We start from the raw sequence: 22014 nt of genomic DNA on the forward strand, positions 1-22014 counted from the left end.
GAAATCCAAAATGGCATATGGTTCTGCTAAAAATTAAACTTATTTTACAACTTCTTTTGCAGAGAGATTGATATTAGAAGAATACTAGATCCAGTTTATTTATAAAACATACTTCTTTTAATTGTTTTACATAATCTACTTCTTTTGTTTTAGGACTATTCCATATTTTTAGCAGCAACCAAAGCAAAATTTAATAATCTTCCCAGACTACACTTTAAATTAAGCAATCTTGCATCTGACCTTTAGAACTGTTATATCTTGAGTTGAGAAAAGTGGTTTGGGAACTAGAAGTCACTTTGAAAATCAATCATTACAAGGGGGAAAAAACTCTTCAAATGTTTTCAGCCAAAACCTAACAGATTACAGAATAACTGAAACATCTGGACTCGTTTATAGTATAATATAACTAATCAAAAACAAGCCATTGTAATTTTCAGAAATTGTAAAAAGAAGACAGAAAAAGGGGGAAATAGATTTGTATCCTGTACTCCTTTGTGCAGGGTAACCTCCTATGATCTTTAATAAGACTTCTGTAAATTAAAAAATTAGAATGGACATAGGAGTATGTCTATTTCCTTATAAAGCGATAAATGGTAAAATTTTATTTCTATACTAATTTTTAAAAGATAAATATAGTTGTCCATGCTTCAAATTCCTTAAATAAACGTTGTTAAACAGAAGTTATTTTTATACAAGTGAAAACATTTTACATTTCCCTTCCTTTCCAACAAGATCCAGGAAAAGACTATTGAAAGAGATTTACTTAGTGAGGATAAAAAACCAAACCAAAACCGAACCAAAAATCCATACTTATGGAAAACTACAAACTTTCACACAGGTAAATATTACAGAAGCATGAAGCCATAAAGAAACACTTGGAGAATGAAATCTAAGGTCAGTTACAAAAATGGCCAATTCAATAAAATTGAAAAGAGCATTAAAGAAAGGAACTCCTATTGCTGATTTCTATATCTTGGCAGGAAAGACTTGAGGAAGGTTGTGGTTTAGAGTCTGGACCAATCTGAGATGATGCATCTTAGTTCACAGAAAAAGCTAATCCACATCTATTAACCTTGTTGACTAAGGGACAGGTGAATAGGAAGGCTTAACTCCAATCAATACACTAGACAGAAAAAGGTGTAACATATACAAATGGCTTCTATCTATCTATCTATCTATCTATCTATCTATCTATCTATCTATCTATCATCTATCTATCTTCTATCATCTATCTATCACCTATCAAATCAGTTTAGATCAGGGGTGAGCAACTGTGGCCCTTTTACAACCTGTGGACTTCAACTCCCAGAATTCCTGAGACAGCCAAGCTGGCTCAGGAATTCTGGGAGTTGAAGTCCACAAGTCATAAAGGGGCCATATTTGGCCACCCCTGGTTTAGATTAATGGTATTAGATATTCACAAAGAGGCATTTCAATAATACAGAGACATCTAACTAACAATAAGTAATGTAGTTCCAGTAAGTTAAGTATTTTATTTTTTCGGAATTGTGGCTTTGTAACATATTTTGGGTGTATATTATAATTAATGTAGCTAGAATGTTGGCTGAGCAGACTAGTTCCAGATACATTCATCATGATGTAATGGTAAATGGAAAATATAGTTGGCTGATTTACAAAGAATCAGACAGAATGATTATTTTTGATGGTGATTAAACTACCTCCATAGAATTCTTGAACATTACAGCAATATACTGGTTAATCATTATAAGAGCTCCCTCAGAGCTACTATTCGATGTTCAAACTGAATAAATATAAGAGAGAAAGAAAAAAGTTAAAAACATGAAGTTGCAAATGTGGACTGCTTAATAGCATATCTAAGCAAGAACAGAGTGTGTACTTGATTTCAATGTAAACATGTATTGAGATGTTAAAAAAAATATTTCAGTAAAGCATCCTGTTCTGTAAAAAAGATTTTGGAGTTTGGATTTGATACAAGGTGAAGAAAATAGGATATTCCTGTTATCCTGGGTGCTTTCTAAAAACTGATAACTTTTAAAAATAATTTGAAAAATAGGAAGAAATTTAAATAATTGGTAAAATCATCATTGTGCATATTCTTAAAATTTTCCCCCTTAAAAACACTTATAAAGTAAATCAGGTTGTTAGTTCTAATCTGAACTCTTTACAGCATTGCTTGTTTATCTTGATCTACTAGAAGTATCCAATTCTAGTATTTTCTTCTTCCCTATAATACTGTGTTTTCCCTGAAAATATGACCTACCCTGAAAATAAGCCCTAGGCTGATTTTTGGGGGTGGGCCTTATATACCCTACTCCAAAAATAAGCCCTAGTGAAGGGAAAGGGCATGGCCAGCACATTCCCTTTCCTGGCCACCTATGTCTGTTCAGCCCCTTAATTGGGGCCATGGATCAGCTGAGCCAGCAAGGGCCTAGAGCTGCCTGTCATTCCTTCCCTCTGGACGTAGCTGTCCCTTTCAAGTGATCAAATGTCGCTTGAGAAAAGGATGCACATCCCAGGATTGCAATGCTGAAGGCTCAGGATGGAGCCTTTTAGGGATGTCTGTTTGTGCTGAGCTTGAGAAAAGGACAAGAGGCAGGAAAATCCCCCTCCCCATTTTCTTGCCGTTCACCAAAAAGGCTCCATTGCAAGCCTTCAGTGTATCCCAAGACCCTGCAAAACTTGTTGTAGCATTGTGCGTGTGAGTGGTGGCATCGCCATGAGATTTGTCACATCAGCGCAGCCTCCTCCTGCACCTCAAAAAGAAGAAGAAGAAGAAGAAGAAGAAGAAGAAGAAGAAGAAGAAGAAGAAGAAGAAGGAGAAGAAGAAGAAGAAGAAGAAGAAGAAGAAGAAGAAGAAGAAGAAGAAGAAGAAGAAGAAGAAGAAGAAGAAGAAGAAGAAGAAGAAGAAGAAGAAGAAGAAGAAGAAGGGGGGGAAGAAGACCTCCCCAAAAATAAGCGGTCTTATTTTTTAGGGAAACACGGTATTAACTTAATTTTTTAAAGCATCTTTTAAAATGCATCTTAAAATAACACCCTCCAAATGGGTAACGTTCCCTAGGAATTTCTAAGAGTTATGGTGTGTCACATCTTGTCAGACTTACCAGATAGTTCAGATACGAGACATGACAAGCTAAGCTAATTCTACTTCTATATTAACAGAACCTTGCAAGCTGGAAAGTACAATTTTCCTGCTGTCTCCTTTATAGCCTGAAAAACTAGAGAGAGTTTCTTCTGAGTCTCCTGCCCTGTCTACTCTCCAGGTGTAGGCTATGCTAACTCTTAGCTGACTGTTCCCTAGGCCGCATTTCTTCATCCCATTTTACAAGATCTTTCCCAATACCAATACACATCTGGACATTACAAAGTTAGGGAGGATTGTTTCTTTATCCAAATTAATATAATAAATGTATGGCTAATTTCAATCCAGATTTCCCTTTTAAAAAAAGTAATTATACTATTGATGATTTATCATTTAGACAGTTGTTAACCTCCCTATAACCAACACTGTATATATTCTCTGTATCAGTGGAATGATTTAACATCGTCTCTCCACTATACTTACAGTACTTGGAGGTTAGGGAGATGCTCACAAATTGATTCTGGAAGAGTTGTGATCTGAGCTCCTGTAAGGATCCTATTAAGATAAGAAATTTCAAATAGTTAATAATTACAATAGGAATGAATTTAGTCCACAGCAGATTAATCTGAAGTCCTGAGTGATATAACTATTCGGTGCTATTGGTATAATTCATAAGAATTAGGTAAGGTAAAGGTTCTTCTTGCACATATGTGCTAGTTGTTCCCGATTCTAGGGGCCGGTGCTCATCTCCGTTTTAAAGCCGAAGAGCCAGCATTGTCCGAAGACGTCTTTGTGGTCATGTGGCTGGCATGACTAAATGCCAAAGGCACATGGAACGCTGTTACCTTCCCACCAAAGGTGGTCCCTATTTTTCTACTTGCATTTTATACGTGCTTTCGAACTGCTAGGTTGGCAGAAGCTGGGACAAATAATGGGAGCTCACCCCGTTACGCGGCACTAGGGATTCGAATTGCTGAACTGCCGACCTTTCCATTGACAAGGTCAGGGTCTTAGCCACTGAGCCACCACGTCCATGTTCATAAGAATTAAGAAGTGTTAATTCTCTCTCTGTTGAAGAACAACATATCAGAACCTATCTATAATCAATATTAAGTGCATACATTTAAGAGAAGTACAGGGATAAGGCTGAGAGATAAAAGAAAATTGTATCAGGAACCTATCTCATGGATTTTCACCTGGTTCTCCACTATGCAATCAGTGAATCAATCAACTAACCAAAAAGCCTAATGGCTCAGTAAGCATATATAGATCAGACAATAAGCTAATTTAAATCCATCACAAATTTAGGATCAATGATTTTGTACACTGGGTTACAAATATATTACTCATTAAAGGACAAGTCCTTTAAAGAAACTGGACATCTAAAATAATTGTTACCATCTGTTTTTAAAAGTAACAGACTATAGAACCAATACTTACAAGCTTTCCAGGCTTGTTGTCCCAGTCAAATCAGGAAATTCTGTCATCTCTGAAGCACCATTTAATGTTCTATAATTACAAACACAATGTTTTAATGTTGTGGTTTAAGGAATGAAAGATTTTTTGTTTGGAGCTAAAGTGCTTTTAAAGGTGCAAATACATACAGGGTTCTGAGTTCAGGTAAATGGTGAAAAGCAGACTTTCCCACAGTCTGGATAGGATTATCATAAAAATGGCTGTGAAGAAAATGAATTCAACACTGTAAGATTTAAATCTTCAAATTCTGATGCAATTTATTGATATTCTCATAAAACAATTTATGACCTTGCCTGCAATCTTTTTATTGAATGCTTAACTCCAGAACTATTTGCTTCCCAAATTATATATGCTAAATCATTTTTAAAGGAAAAAAAAACTGAGCAAACATCTCTCCTTATCTTTAGATCCAAAATTGCAATCTAGGTTAAGTTTTATTTTTTTCAAACTATTGCTAGGCATCCTTTAAGGATTTCTCTTGCTTAGAAAATAGAGGCAAAAAGTATAACTGTCTATGAAACAGATAACATTTTTGCCCAGAACATGAATGACTATATATAAGGCAGGACCGGGGCTGGCGAGAATGTGCTGGAAACACCTCCAAGTGCTCGGAGAGACAGAATAAGAGGTAGCTCCCAGCCCTCGCTGGCTTAGCTGATCCGTGGGATCGTGATTAAGGGGCCGAACCTCCATGAGGTGACCAGGGAAGGGAAGGAGCCGCCACAATTCAGGGATTGTTGCCCATGTTTGTGAGAGGACACATGGTTGGGCTGCCTCCTGTGCTGGCCACGCCCACCCCCTTCACTAGGGCTTATATTAGGTGCATGCTTAAAAAAATCAACCTACAGCTTATTTTCAGAGTAGGTGTTGTTTTCAAGGAAACACGGTATATATATAAAAGAAGCTGGAATTTAATAATATTTGAGAAACATTGTCGTATCATATAAAATACTAAAAAACTAATCTGTCATGAAATAAAGTAATCAATAGAAAAAGAAATAGAATTTTTTTCTAGAAAAAGTAAACTTTTATAACTTACATTGCTGTAAGTGACGGGTTGCCCATAAATGCCTGTTCAGGTATGGACCTTATGTTATTATTATGAAATCCGCTAGATAGGAAATAACAGAAATAGAATACATGCCCACAATATATAGAAACAAAAATTTATTTAGAGTTACCCAAAGACAAAGTTATTCTACATAAATTAGATTCTATAGAAAAGTATCACAGTATAGGAGATTTTTAGTTCTCAATAAGTTCCTCAAAACACTGTAGGAATAAATTAAAATCTCTTTTGAATCGAATTTGGTTCCTGGTGAGTTCATGGATACACCCATGCATCTTTTTTTTGGCAAATATTATACTTGAAACTCTGGTATTCCAAGATGTATTTCAACCAAGTTCTAAACAGGCCCAACCCTGCTTAGCTTCCCAGCCCAGTCAGAGGCTGCCATCTGATAAAATCAATAAATGAATGCTTAGATCAATTCGTTCATAACTTTAATAATGTGTACAAATTAATTTACTTATGACATTATTACTTCTTCCCCAAAAACCACAATCAAACCAAACAATAACACTTCCAAGTATTTTTGTTTTAATTAAGAACATTAATGTATATGAATAACAGATGTACAGTCTCAAGGCATCTTGTATATACTGGTTTTTCATAGCATTTCTATATGAGTTTTTTTGTTAAAACACAATGTAAATATTGTCATTTAAAAGCTAAGCAAATTATTTCCAAATTAACTGAAGTATATTATTTGCTTGCATAATAATCTAGTGCGAGAACAAAACACTAAAGTTTTAACAATAATAATAATGATTGTATGGGAAATATTTGTTTTTCCACTGAAGTACAAAAATGAAGTCACTCAAGTTGAAACTAAAATATTGCATGGTTCACTAAACTCATTTCATTGTTTGGACTGCTATTATTAGTGACTATATAATGGCTGTCTCTGGAAATTGATTGCATAAGAAACAATATATCAGTAGGAAAACAAAGTGAAAATGAACAATGAAATAGAGTGGAAGGCTGTCAGCATTTGCAGATACCTATATATATTTTAAAATGTCTATTATGATCAGTTTCCTATTCACTTACTATTGACTTACACAATATTTTAAAAAATCAAGTTTTACCCAAGATGTTGTTTTTCACTTAGACAAATTTTACCATCTTTCTTGCTTTTTCTTTCTAACCTCACAAACATGTATTTCTCTCTCTTACATTCTCTATGTATGTATGTGTGTAGAAATGTATACTGTAGCTATTTTAATTATTTTCCCCTTAACAGATTCTGTGTGAATGAAAAAACTTGGACAGTATTATTTCAACAATCTCAAACTCAGGTCCTTGCACAGCAGAAACTTTGTAAGCATTGTCAATCACACACAATTAGGCTAATGGAAATACTATATTTACTCTTTCCCTCCTCTCCATAGAAAAAAGGAACCCTGCTCTATTGCCCCACCACATTTAGCAGAACATTTTGGTGTATATTGTAAATAATGATATGAGGAAGAAGAGGTAAGTGAACCAACTTTGGCCATCCCAGTTTCAGATATTAGAAAACAGATTCAGTTGGCAAAATATAATTTATCTTTTAAACTAAAAACTGTAATAGAGAAACAAATATGCTTAATAATGTACGTTTCTCTAGAAATAATGTTTTTACTGTTTGATCTACTTATATTATTTTAATGCACTTATTTCAAGACTAATATTTAGTAATAATCTAATATTTGTAATGTTGCATTACAATTCTAAAATTGTACTAGCACATTAAGCAAATACTCCACTATTACAGACAGCCTCAGCAACATGTCAGAACATGCTGCTTTTTTATAATTTATCCCTGCATTTTCATTTCAGACAACTAGAATTACCAAGTTGAAAAAAACAATGTCTACAAAATAAAATGTATATTTTGAAAAATAGGCAGTAATTTTTGAACTGGGATGATAAATATGTCAGGACTTAAATGAATCAAAATGAACACTGGAAGCTGAGGAGCTGAAGACCAAAATTCTGTACTCACAGTTCTTTCAGGTTTCTGAGGACATTGACAGAAGTGGGAAATTCATTCAGATCATTGTAATTTAAATCTCTGAATTGGGGGGGGAAAAAAACCACCCCACATTAGACACTACAAATCTTCATACTTAAAAGGAAAGACTTTACCTGTTTTGTGCTGCACTTTTAGATTTATACATTTATAGAACTTTATTTATTTATAAAATTTATTTGCCACCCATCCAGTAACCAATGTCTCTGGGTAGCTTACAACATAAAAACATTAAAAAACATTCATATCATAAAAACATCATAAAAACAAAGCAGACAAAAACATTGATAAAATTATGGACACAAGCTGGCAAAGAGGGGAGCTGGACACCCAGGGAGGGGGAGATGGGATGAAGTTTTAATTAATCAACCACCTCCAGTATGAAGCTTTTCTATTGGGTCTCCAAGCCATCTCTCAAAGTCAGGTCTTAAGGCTTTTACAAAACGTTAGGAAGGTGGAACCAGTTTCACCTCATAGGATAAGATGTTCCAGAGGGCAGGAGCCACGGCAGAGAAGATTCTTCTCTTTGAATCCACCAGCCGAAATTCCTTGGCTGACAGGATTAATAGTATGCCCCCTCTGCCATTGTGGGTGGGATGGACCAGTCCCATTAGGGTGAGATGGTTCCTCAAGTAAACTGGATCCATGCCCATTAATGATTTTTTATAATAGATATTTGCATTTACTTAATATTTTATTGATTGTTATATTCTGCTTGAATAATTTGTCCTCCTTAATTTTAGATCCCTATTTTTGACTAAGTTGATCGGACTAAGTTATACTCTATCATCTTTACAGTTCAAACAGTCCAAGAATCATGGAGCTGATTCCTCCCAGAGTCCAGTGGAGATGTTCCTCGCGGTGCATTTATTCCTCAAACTAAATTAATTAATCGCCCCTGAAGCCCCTGAACAAAAAGTACTCCACTGCACAAAAGTACTCCATTGCCTCAAAATCCTTACCAATATCCTCTACCTCACCCTGAACAAAAAAAAAATACTCCATTGCATGTCATTTACTAAATTAACCTTAAAGGAAAAATTAAGAAAAATGTTTTTTTACAAGATCACACCATGATGGTAGCCACTGCTAGTCTTTGCTATTTTAACTACATAAGTAAAACCTGTTTTTGCAAATATGAACAAAACTATAGTTTAATTTGGGCCCAATTTTTCAAAGATTGATCAAGAATTTAATTAGTCACAGTGAGATATCAATTATTCTCTTATATTATATTCTCATATATTCATTAGCCTTTTCAAATTCCCATTGTCTACAAAATAAAAACGTTAATATATAGCACTGCAATCCTATATATTAAAGGAAAATAAAATAAGGCAAACTGGCTTCCATTTAAGTGTGGATTGGATTACATCCTTAAGAATTTAACAATAAAGTCAATATCAATAACTTCTTTAAATCTGCATTTAGACATTTTTAAAAAATGATTTGCAGAATATCAATGGAAATATGGAAAAAGCATATAAAAGCTCAACTCACAAAGTCTCTAGGTTATGGAGGCCATCGAAGCATTTCTTTCCCAAGAAGTTGATTCTATTGTTATGAAGATGCCTGAAGCAGACCATTCAGAATATGAGAAAAAATATGTATAGTAAACTATAGCAAAGAAAACATTTTACTCCTGCTCTCCCATCATTTGTGAAAGTCATTTTTACGAACATTTGGATAGTACAGAATATATTTTATCAATTGCGCTTCTATTTGCATTTTCATTTGGCTCTTAATCTGCTTAAATGAACAATTTTTTGAGACTTCTCTTCTCATATTGCTCATGTTCTTTTCTTACTTCAGCATATGATTAAGTGCTTTCTTGCTCTTTACAAAGTTAATTTAGGTGCTCTGGAGTCAGGACCAAATCCCATCCTGTGTACAAATGTTTACATTACTTATCTACAGTAAAATTTCAGTAATCTCTATCTTTCTGTCTAGGCAATTTATCTAATGTCCTTTAATATTTCTTTTAAGTTTGTCAATGTAAAATATTTTCTAGCTCATCATCAGCTCATACTACATGCCCAAAATATGTGAGTTTTTATTTGCTGATCACCACTTCAGGAAAATAGTTTTTATTAGTTCCTCTTGTACATACTTTTACTACCCTACTCCAAATCTGTAATGTGAAGGTGGCACTGTTTTACAGCTTTAGCATAGCCATGCTATCATCTTTAAATGTACTCATGGAAATTACATCATCCTTACATAGAATATCCTCCCATCAGAGATTAGAATGACCCCAATCCTGTTAGCCTTTTGTATGGCTCTAAAAACCTGGCTGTGTTTCCAATCTCAGGTGCTGAATGTATTAAGTGCCCCATTTCCTGTGTTTATTGCTAACTGGCAAGTAGTCCTCAACTTACAACAGCTCATTTAGTGACCGTTTGAAGTTACAGTGGCATTGAAAAACTGACTTATGACCATTGCAGCATCCCCATTGTCACGTGATTTACATTCAGATGGTTGTCAACTGACTCACATTTATGATGGTTGCAGTGTCCAGGAGTCATGTAATGCCCTTTTGTGACCTTCTAACAAGCAAAGTCAATGGGAGAACCAGGTTCACTTAACAACCGTGTTATTAATTTAACAACTGCAGTGATTCACTTAACAGATGTGGCAAGAAAAGTTGTACTGTAAAATGGGGCAAAACTCATTTAACAAAATTTTACTTAGCAACATAAATTTTGGTCTCAATTGTGGTCGTAAATTGAGGACTACCTGTATATTTATTTTGAATGTTTTGTACTGTTTAAAATGTTTTTATTGTTTCAATTGTAATATATTTTTTGAATTGCAAGCAGCCCAGAGTCACTGACTGAGATGGGTAGCTATAAAATTGAGTGAGTGAGTGAGTGAGTTAATTAATTAATTTTGATTTTTGTACAAGTCTGTGTATCTCAGATCCAATGCATGTAGACTCAGGAAGCATGATGAAATACTACATAACACTGCAGATTCCACAAGTAACTTAAACATAAAAGTCTTCAAGTCAAGACATGATTCTTAAAACACTCCTCATGTTTCATCTCTAACTATTCATTTTAACTTTTCTCCCATTCTTACTTTTTTTTTTTAACATGCAGACAGGACATTCTACTAAAAAAAAGGTTAATATCCCTTCTCCAAGCCAATGCAGCAACCCAACCTAAATTGATCCTGATCACATCAGTTCCATTTAACAGTTTGAATTCTTCCATTCTGCACATTTACAGAGCTTTTTGGTAGGTTACAATCGTTTTTGAAATCAGGTAGAAAAATGTCAAAATTACTGTACCCCAAAATATTTACTTTCAAATGCAACTAATCTCAGGATTAAACTGGCAATAAAGCTTATTTATTAAAAAAAATATTAATACTCTACATATACTGTAGCCAAAATAAAATATACAAAAAATAAACAGTATTTTCAGCTTCGGGTTCTTTTGCATTCAATTGGCTTCACTAACCAGGTTTTGGACTTATATATTTGCTGTTCTACTAAAAGAACTAGGTGTATATTAAACACATAATTTCATGAAGTCAGCAGCTGAAACTCTTGAAAATTAATTAAATTTTATGTCTAAAATCAAATACAAACTTACAGCACTACTAAATTGGAGAGATTTCCAAAAGCATAATCTGGAATATAGTAGATTTTGTTGAGTGCAAGTGTCATTGCCTGCAGTGCTGGCAAACTTCTGAAAGCTTGCACTGGAATTTCAGTCAAAGAGTTATCATCTAGCCACAGATATCTAAGTGACATCAAGCCGATGAAACAGTTGGAAGGTATGAAGCTGATATGGTTAGCATCAAGCCGTCTAAGAAAAAAACATAATATAAAATGTCATTAAAAAGTGTTTCATAAAAATATGGACTTAGACAAAAGTAGTATTTTCTGCATTTTTTTAAAAAAATACCTTAATTATAATCAGTTCTACTGCTGAATCTGTATAATTTTTAGTTACATAGTCTAATATACATTTCTATTTCTGTAACTTCTTTTTAATTCTGTAGTCATTCTCACTGTATTTTATAGATTTGGTATATTCATTGTATTAGGACATGGTTTGTTTAACCATGATTCACTCATAAACTATAACTTATTGAGTTCATATAATATTCTGCTCCATGAATCAAACCAAAAAGGCTGGCTTCATATGACATGATAAACCACAAATATATATTGGTTTAATATGGTGAATGAACCTAGCCAACTGTGGATATAATGGCTTTTTTATATTATATGTATCAGTAATTGATGTTTGCATCCTAATGCATCATCCAACATGAAACCATCTATGGATATGGATTATGCTGTAAGACGAAGTTAATATGTTGCTTCAGAAGTCTACAAAATTTAAAATAAACATATAGCACAAACCACAAAGGTTGAGTGTATATATTCTTTTGCACAATTCAGTCATTAAGGGAGCTGTAACTTCTCAGTACTGTAATATAGGAAGCAGATGACACAAACACTTTAGCAGAACAGAAACATAGAATTTGGCATGATATGTTCAGGTCCCATTGCTTTGTCATTCAAAATTTAGTGTCTTTTGCTATTTTGCATTATTTACAAAAAAACTTCCTGCACTATTGTACAGGATAAAGACAAGCTCAGGAATTCCAATCCTGTATTGGCATTATCTAAGACACTGAGCTTGTTGATCAAAAGGTCGGCAGTTCAGCTGTTCAAATCCCTAGTGCCGTGTAACGGGGTGAGCTCCTGTTACTTGTCCCAGCTTCTAGCAGTTCGAAAGCACATAAAAAATATAAGTAGAAAAATAGGAACCACCTTTGGTGGGAAGGTAACAGTGTTCCATGAGCCTTTGGCTTTTAGTCATGCCGGCCACATGACCACGGAGACGTCTTCAGACAGCACTGGCTCTTTGGCTTTGAAATGGAGATGAGTACCATCCTCTAGAGTTGGGAACAACTAGCACATATGTGCGAGGGGAATTTTTACCTTTATCCATTGGCATTATAGTCCATTTAACCAGATCAGGTGAATATATTGGTTAGACTATTTCATGAAAAGTAAAGGTGATGTTCCACCAAAAGCCCATTTTATGTATAAATACATTTATGAACAATATTTATTATGCTATTATTGTTAGCAATAATTATTGTAGTTTTGAATTAAAGGGTAAACAAAGTTGAAATTGGATCAATTAAAAATTGAGAAACTAAAGTTCACATTTCTTTCCTTCAAAGTAAAAAATTAAAGGAAGAAAAGCAAAGAAAAGTAACAATAGAAAGAGAGTGAAGATGTCTGGGGGACAGTGATTGATTGACAATATAACCACAATATTAGTTTAGATAAAATTCTGAAGATTTAGAAATTATAGATTAATTTTGTTAGCTTAAACTTTGCAGAGAAAAGGATAATTTACAAATATGTTTAAATGTTCATTTTCACTGAATTAAAAAGAAAAATACATGACGCATGAGGAATTCTGCAGAAAGCAAACCTTATATATCTGAGAGAAAATGGACTTTGAGATAAGAATGTTGATTTCTTTATTTAAAGCAGATTCTTTATTTGTAAGCACATAAAATGCTAGGTCTTTTGCTACAGTTTTTCTAGTATTGCACAAGGCAAATAACAATGTGCTAGAATGGCAAATAACTAAGATAAGGTCAGTTGGAACAAATTTGTAAAGTTCAGTGTCAAAGCCTTTTTATAAGTAATTTTTCAATATAATAACTGACATGACAAACCACAGGGACATAGCTCCAAAATAATTCACATTTTGTCAACAAATTGGAAAAGCTGGAAATGTTTAGAAATACCCAGCCTGAATCTTTCCTTTCAAATAAAGGAACATATTTTGTGCTGCGCTTTCAAATAAAATATACTTAAAAAGAAAATGTGGGGTTCTTTATGTTTAGTCAGAAATAAATTTCTTTTCTGTGTGATGTTTCTGTCTAAACCAAGGACTTTAGAGTTGCACTAGCTTGACAGTTACACTGATTAAAGCTTTTATTGGTTTTGTTTTGTTTTCTTCTTTAATCAGTTCACATGTTTTTCTTCCTCCAGCAAGATTAACAACTGCCTTGTATATGACCTAGATCTTGCCACTCTTTCTTTTACCATATCTTCATACAATTTACAATGATCATAGATATAGTCCACACAATATATTTGGGGAAAATAATAATGGCATAATCTATAGCATCTATTGAATTATTTTAAAAAATCAATTTTATAATATAAAATTAGATAATAAATTAAGGAATGCCTGCATCTTGCATGAACTTGTTCCAGTGTATCCCTAGATTACTGGCTTTTTCAGACATGATGCCTCTGATAAGTTCCTCTGGGGAACAGTGATTATAAGCAGAAATTTATGGTTAGCATCTTCAAGGTATATTATAATTTCTACCATGTAATTATTTGTTTTTAAATGATGGCCATGATATTCTGACTCCAAAATCAGCCCAAGTTGACTAAAGCTATGGCTACTTGAAGTGGGAAGAGGAGCTGCTGCTGCTTCCTTTGCAACTGTCCTTTTCACTGATATTTTTTCTTTTGTGGTTGTAATACTGTCACACATTCCAGCAGGTAGACTCCAACAGGAAGATCTGCAGGAAGATCATGATGTGATGGAATGTAGTGAGGAGGTGGATTCCCAGGTGAGAGGGGGTGGGAAGGTAAGAAGCAACTTAGTCCAAATATTATGTATGAGACAACGAGGATGAAGACAGCCCTTCTCTAATAGTTTACTGGGTTATAGATGTAGATAGTAGAATCCTCAGTTTGGCAAGATCTGTGAAACAATAAAATATTCAGCTTGGAAGTATACTGTGTTTCTCCAAAAAGACAACCCATCTTGAAAAGAAGCCCTATCACGTTTTTGAGCTCATGCGATCAAATTAAGCCCTACCCACAAAATTAGCCCTAATTAAGATCCCGCTCACCCCAGGATGCAAGGAGTGGGATGAGGCACACAGGTAAAAAATAAGCTAAGGTGGGGATGGGTCGGTGGAGCTGCCCTACTTACCAGGCCTCACCCACCCTGACACCTGCCTCGCCTTCTTCTGCGGCCGCTTGCCGCCACTCACAAGCATCGCTGTGGCCTCCGTTTTGCCTTCAGATGCCTGCCGGTGTCTGTTATCTGCAGTTGATAACAGAGCTCCGGATCGGTCCAGAATTCTATTATCGGCTGCCGAAGGCTTTCCGGAAAGCATCTGCAGCCAATAACAGAGCTCCGGATCAATCCGGAGCTCTGTTATCAGCTGCAGATGCCTTCTGGTAGACATCTGAAGGCAAAACAGAGGCCAGGGCGATGTGTGAGAGTGGTGGCAAGTGGCCGCAGAAGTGGGCCAGTAGCGGGCTCCTGCTGGGCGGGGCTGTTGGTGTTACCACCATGAGGTGAGTCAATAATTAGAACCCTCCAAAAAGAAGGCCTAGCCGTTTTTTCAGGGGTCAAAAGAAAATCAGACCCGACCTTCCAGGGGTAGGTTTCACTTACCTTTGCTACCGGTTCACTTAAAAAGTTTTTCAGTACCTTTTATCTAGTTAATAGTTCTTAGATATTTCTATCATCTGCCCTATTTTCTACACTTTCCTACTGGTCATCCATTTAACTAACACATAAACATCGCTCCGAGTTGCTCTTCAGAGTTTCATTGATTAACAACTGAGTGTGCTTCCTCAGAAAGATATATAATGGGCATCCAGTTGTATTGGAAAACAGTATGCCTTAGTTACCAAACAGTTGCTAAAAATGCTCCCTTCTTACAGCTGTTACTTAAAACTGGACTTGGACTAAATAGCCCTTCAAACAGGTAGCTTTCTGCTACAAGTAGAATGACAGAGAATATATCACATAGAAACCCATATATTTCAAGCACTATTTCTTAGTTTAATTGCAAGAGCACTCTCCCTCTGAACTAGAGAAGGACCTGGGTAAACAACTAACCTGCAATTGTCTCAGCAAGATTTCTGAAGTGGTTTTCCATTGCCTGCTTCTTAGAGCTGATAGTGTGTGACTGGCTCAAGGTTACTCAGCTGTACTTTTGCCCAAGACAGGACCAGAACAGTCTTCCAGTTTTCAGCCTGATGCCTTGCCACTATATCAAACTGGTTCCTGTTTTAAAGAACTTTTACGCAAAAGCCCCACTATATTCAAATTTGATCACTCTCCTAAATTAGCTAATATTATCTGAATTAGGATCTTAGTTCAGAATTCCTTATACATGACATGAAGTATTTATAGATTTTAAATTGTTTGCCTTCAAATCTAAAAAAACTCAAGAAAAAGTTTAGATCTGTATACAACAGTTTTAAATTCATTTTCATGATGTTCATCTTTTAAATTTAAAAAACCAGTATATGACAAATATAAACTGTACATCGATAAAAATATAATAAAGTTACATTTTATTCAAATCCAGCAGTTAATTTTCAAAATACCAAGCTAAGAAGTTATAGTAGAATATATTACAGAATACATAACTCAGTTAAAGGGTTTATAAAGTATTCTCAAAATCTATTGCCACAAATGTTTCCTGTCTATCTGATCTTTTATTTTATGTTGCTAGTTTGGTTATCCTGGTTAGGCCCATATATAAGAGACTGTAGGCTTTCTTGTAATAGTAATATTTATTTCTTTTCTTCCTCAGGAACACAATTAGACAAGCACTAATCTGGGAGGAGCAAGAACTTATATACAGAGAAGGCGGGGCTAATGGTAAGTACTAACCAATGGTAAGTGACACAATGACATCACACAATGACATATAAACAAGCACACATATTTACAGATATCAGGTTAGGTATTTTCATCTGTAACAAATCCCCCTCTAAAATACCTAACTAATGGTGGGTTATTAAGATTATATATGCACATCAAGTTTGGAAGTCAAATACATATGTTGTTTGGTTGGCAATGGCTTAGTGAGGATATCAGCAATTTGTTCACTAGTATTGCAATGGATAGCTTTAATAAATCCTATACTTGACAGTTGTCTTACATGTTTATATTTTATATCGATATGTCGAGATCGTTGACCTATTGCTTCGGAAGCTGATATATCAATTGCTGCCTTATTGTCCTCATTGATAATAATTGGATAAACAGGTTCATCCCACACATTGGTTAACAAGTCATCGAACCAAGTTAGATTGTTGACCGCTTTGGATAAACAAACATATTCGGCTTCCGCTGTGGAAGTGGCAATTAAATTCTGTTTGCCTGTGTACCAGTGCACCGCACAGCCATTTATAAGAAAAACATATCCAGAAGTACTTTTTCTGGTTTTTGAATCAGTAGCCCAATCAGCATCAGCGTAGCAGGTCAAAGTTGGTTTTTCAGAAATGAATGGTTCTAAGAATAAGCACATATCAATGCTAGACTTTAGATATTTTAGAATCCTCTTAATTCCTTCCCAGTGGTATGTGTTAGGATTGCTTACATGTCTTGACAACAAATTTACAGCAAGGGTGATATCAGGCCTGGTCCAATTAGATATGTATAATAAGGACCCAATAATTGATCGATATAACGTGTTATCCTTGAATGGTTCGTAATCATTATACACATTCCTATAAAAATCAGTTGACATAGGAGTATCACAAATTTTTGAATTAATTAAGTTACATTTTTGTATGAGTTCCATAATCTTGTCTTTCTGAGATAATTTGAACCCCTTATCTGTTTTGTCAATTTGGACTCCTAGATACTTATTTACCTTTCCTAATATTTTTAAGTTGAAATTTTTGCCTAGTTGTTCAGCGAAATTATCACATTTAATTTTGTCGTGTCCAAAATACAATATATCATCAACATAAATCAAAACATATTCAATAGAATCATTATTTTTTTTTGTGAAAAAACAAAAATCAGATGAAGTAGCTACAAAACCCATATTTTTAAGTATCTTTGATAAGCACTCATACCACCGCTTACCGGACTGTTTTAGTCCATAAAGGCTCTTGTTTAATAGCCAAATTTCTCCCTTTTTTGTATCCTTTCCTGGGGGTGCTTTCACATAAATTTCTTTATCTAGATCAGCGTGCAGATAGGCTGTCTGCACGTCAAATTGATATACTTCCAGATTTAAGATAGAAGCTAACACTAGTGCTGTTTTCACGCTTTCTGATCTAACGGTTGGGGAGTAAGTGTCTTCATAGTCATCCGGAAATCTTTGGGCAAAGCCTTGAGCCACCAACCTGGCTTTGTATAGGAATTTACCATCCTCTAGTTCCTTGATTTTATAGATCCACCTAGTGCCAATAGGGGATTTCTCAGTGGGCAGGTCTGTTGGTGTATATACATTTAGTTCTCTCAAACTGTCCATCTCTTTTTTCATTGCTTCCTCCCACTTACTTTTTTCTTCTAGGGGTAGCTTAAGTATGTCATCATATGTGTTAGGAGTCAGGTGTTTAGCTTGGATAGACAGTACGTAATCATCTAATCTTTTAGGAATTATGCCCCTATTGGATCTAATGGGCCTATTCTGGGGATGTTCATCGCTATGCATATACTTAGCTTCTTTTTCGGTTAATTGATCTACTTTCAAAGTGGGGTGTCCTTTTTTCCATTCATCATTAACTATTACTGGGCATTTGATTCTGTTAGTAGATGTGGATTTGGGGTTCGTATCTGATGTGTGATGTTTTGCGTGCGTGTGTGTAATATTTTTTGATTCTGGGTAAATTTCATTGAGATGTAATTTTGACCAGTTCATGTGTTCATGAAACACGGCAGATCTGGATACAATGAAGTGATTATTTTTATCAATGAAGCGATATCCCTTGGTTCCTGATTCGTACCCCATAAATATCAGTCTTTTGGATACTTTCTCTCCTTTGCGCCTTAACTGTGAGGGCACATATACATCAGCAGATACACCAAATACGTGTAAATGCCCAATTTTTGGTTTCCTTCCATACATGAGTTCGTATGGGGTCTTATTGATTGTACTGGACCATAAGCGATTTATAGTGTAATTGGAATAATTAAGGGCTTCAGCCCAGAATGACTGGTTTAAACCAGCATCATCTAACACACATTTAACCATGGTTTGTAGCAAACCATTCTTCCTTTCAGAGACTCCATTTTGGAATGGGGAAAATGGACAAGATTTAAAGTGCAATATTCCTTGTGATTTTAGCCAAGTTGAAAATTCGTTGGATAGGAATTCCGACCCCCTGTCAGTCATTATTTGTTTGATTTTGGTATTGTATTGTGTTTCTACCATTTTAAAGAACTCCTTAAATTTTTTGAAAACCTCACTTTTGTGGTTAAGGGTGTATACAAAACCAAATCTACTATAGTCATCGACTATGGTCAGGAAGTATCTTTTTTTGTATTTAATTGAAGGTTTTAATGGGCCTACTACATCCATATGAATTAGTTGAAAGGTTGATTGTGTGGTGCGAGTGGCTTTTTTGGGTTTTGGCTTGTTTTTAATTTTGGAAGAATTGCATACAGAGCATTCTAAGTAATTTTTACAGTTCTTTATTTTTAAATCTTCGGAACACTCTAACATTTTTCGTATGACTGGAAAGCTCGCGTGTCCTAGCTTTCTGTGGAGTAAGTGACTACAATTATCGTGAATAGGTTTTCCATTGTTTAAATTTTCAGACATATTAGTATCAGTGTTTGATGCATTCTTATCATTATTTTCATCATGGCTATCTGAATTTGGTTTTTTGTTTCTTAATTGATAGTTTGCATAAACTAGTTCGTTATCTTGTGGCAGTAGGTATGTTAGTCCATCATTTGTAAATAGTTTACCTATGTTTCTGTTGTTCTTAGTCATGAATACCTTTCCACCTCTGAAAGTGGTTTCTATTGCATTGTCTATGCTTAACTTTAGGGTTGCCAATATGTTATTTGGAATTTCGGGCACAAATAGTACCCCCTCTATTTTTCCTATACCTTTTATATGCGTGTCTCCTATTCCTCTCACTAGGACTCTATTTTGGTTTGCTACTTTAATATAATATTTCTTTTCAGTGAAGTTACTTAATATTTCTCTATTATGAGTTGTATGGCATGTGGCTCCTGAATCTATGAGCCAGGTGTTGAGTGAATCAGATATCAAAGTGTTATTATTTCTTATTCCATATAGTGATCCTTTCTTATTTTTTCTAGGGTTATTTCTGTATGTTTGTCTTTCTCTAGAGTGTGGTGATTCTCTTCTCTTATACCTGTAATCTGGGGAGGTTCTGTCTAAAAAGTGTATTCTTCTATCCTTGTGTTTATATGAGTCACTGTATCCTATATTCTTGGGACAGTCTCTACTCTGATGTCTTTCAGATCCACATGTGAGACATTCATGTGGGTATCTGTCTCTGGCCCTGAAATCAGTCCTTCTTTGATTTCTACCTTCTCTTTGTTGTGTATATCGCTCTCTTCTAAGTCTATCTTCAGTAATAAGCTTATTGGTAAGGTTTTCTAAAGTAATTTGCTCTATACTTAGGTTATCTATTAGTGTAATGTAGTTATCCCAGCTGTGATCTAGTGAGTTAATTATAATGCTTTTCATGGTGTTGTCAGAAATGGTTTCTCCCCTTTGAATAAGGTCTGCTCTTACAGCGTTTAAATTCAAGATATGCTCACTCATGGATGTATCATGTTTTAGTTTGGCAGAATAGAATTCCCTAGAGATTTTTGTGGTAGTGGTTACATTTTTGCTATAGAACAGTCTGAATAATTTTTGATATACTTCAAATACAGTTAAATTATGCTCTATACTGGGGAGTATACTTGGGGAAATAGAAACAATTAACATATAGTATGCTTTGTGGTGGAGGCAGTCTATTTCATAGGTCCAAGGCTTATTTGGTGGGTTATCAATAAAAAATAAAACATTTTCTTTCATATATACAATCTGTAAACACTGATCCCATTCCATTAAGTTGCTTCCATCTAATTTCAATTTTATAAAGTCTGGAGGTATTGTCCCTGAGTGTAGTGAGGTGTTATTCATGTTTAGTAGCTGTCCATGATTTAAGACCTTAGCATACTCACAATAAGGCCTGGGTATGGTAGATGTATGTCTGTATTTACTTATCTCTATGTTGCGCTGACTTGTATTTATGTTTCCTTCTTCTTTCTTTGCAGGCTCGTTCTGGGCATGCTCAGTCCTCATTTTTCTCCAGCAGTCGATGAGGGAGGTTCCTGTGTCTGCAGCTCCTGGGGTGAAGTCCCAGACGGCCTTCTGTTGCTCTGCTTTGTTTCCGGAGGGCCTCTGGTGACTGAAGAATGCCTGGGGTGCTGCTCTGCTCATCGGGGAGTCTTCTCTGAGGTCGTCAGTAAGTGGAGCTTGAGGCGGGCCGCCATTGCCAATGGAGCCGGGTTGTTCAGGGAGCTGCTCTTCAGTAGGTAAGTATGATTGCCAGCTTGTCTTTCTTCGGGTGGCTAGGCCTTTCTTTAGACAGTCTATTTCTTTTTGGCCTTTGGTAGATGGTAGTTTAGAATTTTCTATTTCATTTTCTGGTTGTTTGTTTGGTATTGTTAGTTTAGTCCCGAGTGCTGCAGTTAGCACCTGTATAGCATTGTCTATTTCTACTTCAGTAGGTTGAGCTTTGTTTTGTTTAAATAATTGTTTTTTATTTGTTTTTGGACTCGGGTAATCATCTTCTTGGTAGGTTTTGTTTTTTATTTCGTAGTTTGAGGTTTGGAATTCTTTTAGTAATTGGTCAGGCATTTTAGAGGTATTAGGTGGGTAAGATGGCTGCCATGAAAAAGGCGGGAAGCTGTCGCCATCTTTGGTGTCATTTTTGAAGTCAGGGGTTGAATTTCTTACCTTGCAGTTTTCTTGTTTGTTATTTTCGTTATCTGCTGCTGTTCCGTGGTCGTTTATTATGCTGCGGATTTTCACAAGCAGATTTGATTCAGCTGTAGTTGTTTCTATTAATTCTAGTATTTTTCTTTTTACCTCATCTTCTTTGTTTGGTGTTAGCAGTTCATTTTCTTGTAATTGCGTTTGTTTCTTAATATTTTCAAGTGGTGTATATTTGTCAGGAGTTAGTTGAGCTGCCATTCTTTTCGTTATGTATCTGGTGGCAGGTCTTCTTTTGTCGTTATGTGAGTCTTGCATCTTTATGTTCGGTTGGGCCTACCAAACCATCCTCTTGCTACCAATTTGTTGCTAGTTTGGTTATCCTGGTTAGGCCCATATATAAGAGACTGTAGGCTTTCTTGTAATAGTAATATTTATTTCTTTTCTTCCTCAGGAACACAATTAGACAAGCACTAATCTGGGAGGAGCAAGAACTTATATACAGAGAAGGCGGGGCTAATGGTAAGTACTAACCAATGGTAAGTGACACAATGACATCACACAATGACATATAAACAAGCTCACATATTTACAGATATCAGGTTAGGTATTTTCATCTGTAACATTTTATTCTTAAGAGCCATTGTTCTATTTGTAGATAGT

General features: G+C 35.3%; 1 protein-coding gene and 1 long non-coding RNA gene across 3 annotated transcripts in view; one reads left to right on the forward strand and one right to left on the reverse strand.

The window, feature by feature from the left end:
- Nucleotides 1-22014, reverse strand: part of LGR5 (leucine rich repeat containing G protein-coupled receptor 5) — a 78300-nt gene that overhangs the window by 11862 nt on the left and 44424 nt on the right. For both annotated transcript variants that reach the window (XM_034403560.3, XM_034403561.3), the window contains 7 exons: nucleotides 11214-11429; nucleotides 9115-9186; nucleotides 7588-7656; nucleotides 5577-5648; nucleotides 4666-4737; nucleotides 4502-4570; nucleotides 3545-3616 (listed from right to left, as the gene is read on the reverse strand). In XM_034403560.3, coding sequence (XP_034259451.2) covers nucleotides 3545-3616; nucleotides 4502-4570; nucleotides 4666-4737; nucleotides 5577-5648; nucleotides 7588-7656; nucleotides 9115-9186; nucleotides 11214-11429 — 642 coding nt within the window. The remainder of the gene's footprint in view (nucleotides 1-3544; nucleotides 3617-4501; nucleotides 4571-4665; nucleotides 4738-5576; nucleotides 5649-7587; nucleotides 7657-9114; nucleotides 9187-11213; nucleotides 11430-22014) is intronic.
- On the forward strand, nucleotides 16169-21931 carry LOC148112830 (uncharacterized). The gene is made up of 3 exons (XR_015728955.1): nucleotides 16169-16307; nucleotides 20691-20951; nucleotides 21806-21931. It is a non-coding gene; the product is annotated as an uncharacterized LOC148112830 (long non-coding RNA).

Source organism: Pantherophis guttatus, chromosome 7, assembly GCF_059756535.1.
Source record: "Pantherophis guttatus breed Tessera chromosome 7, ASM5975653v1, whole genome shotgun sequence".
Lineage (NCBI taxonomy): Eukaryota > Metazoa > Chordata > Lepidosauria > Squamata > Colubridae > Pantherophis > Pantherophis guttatus.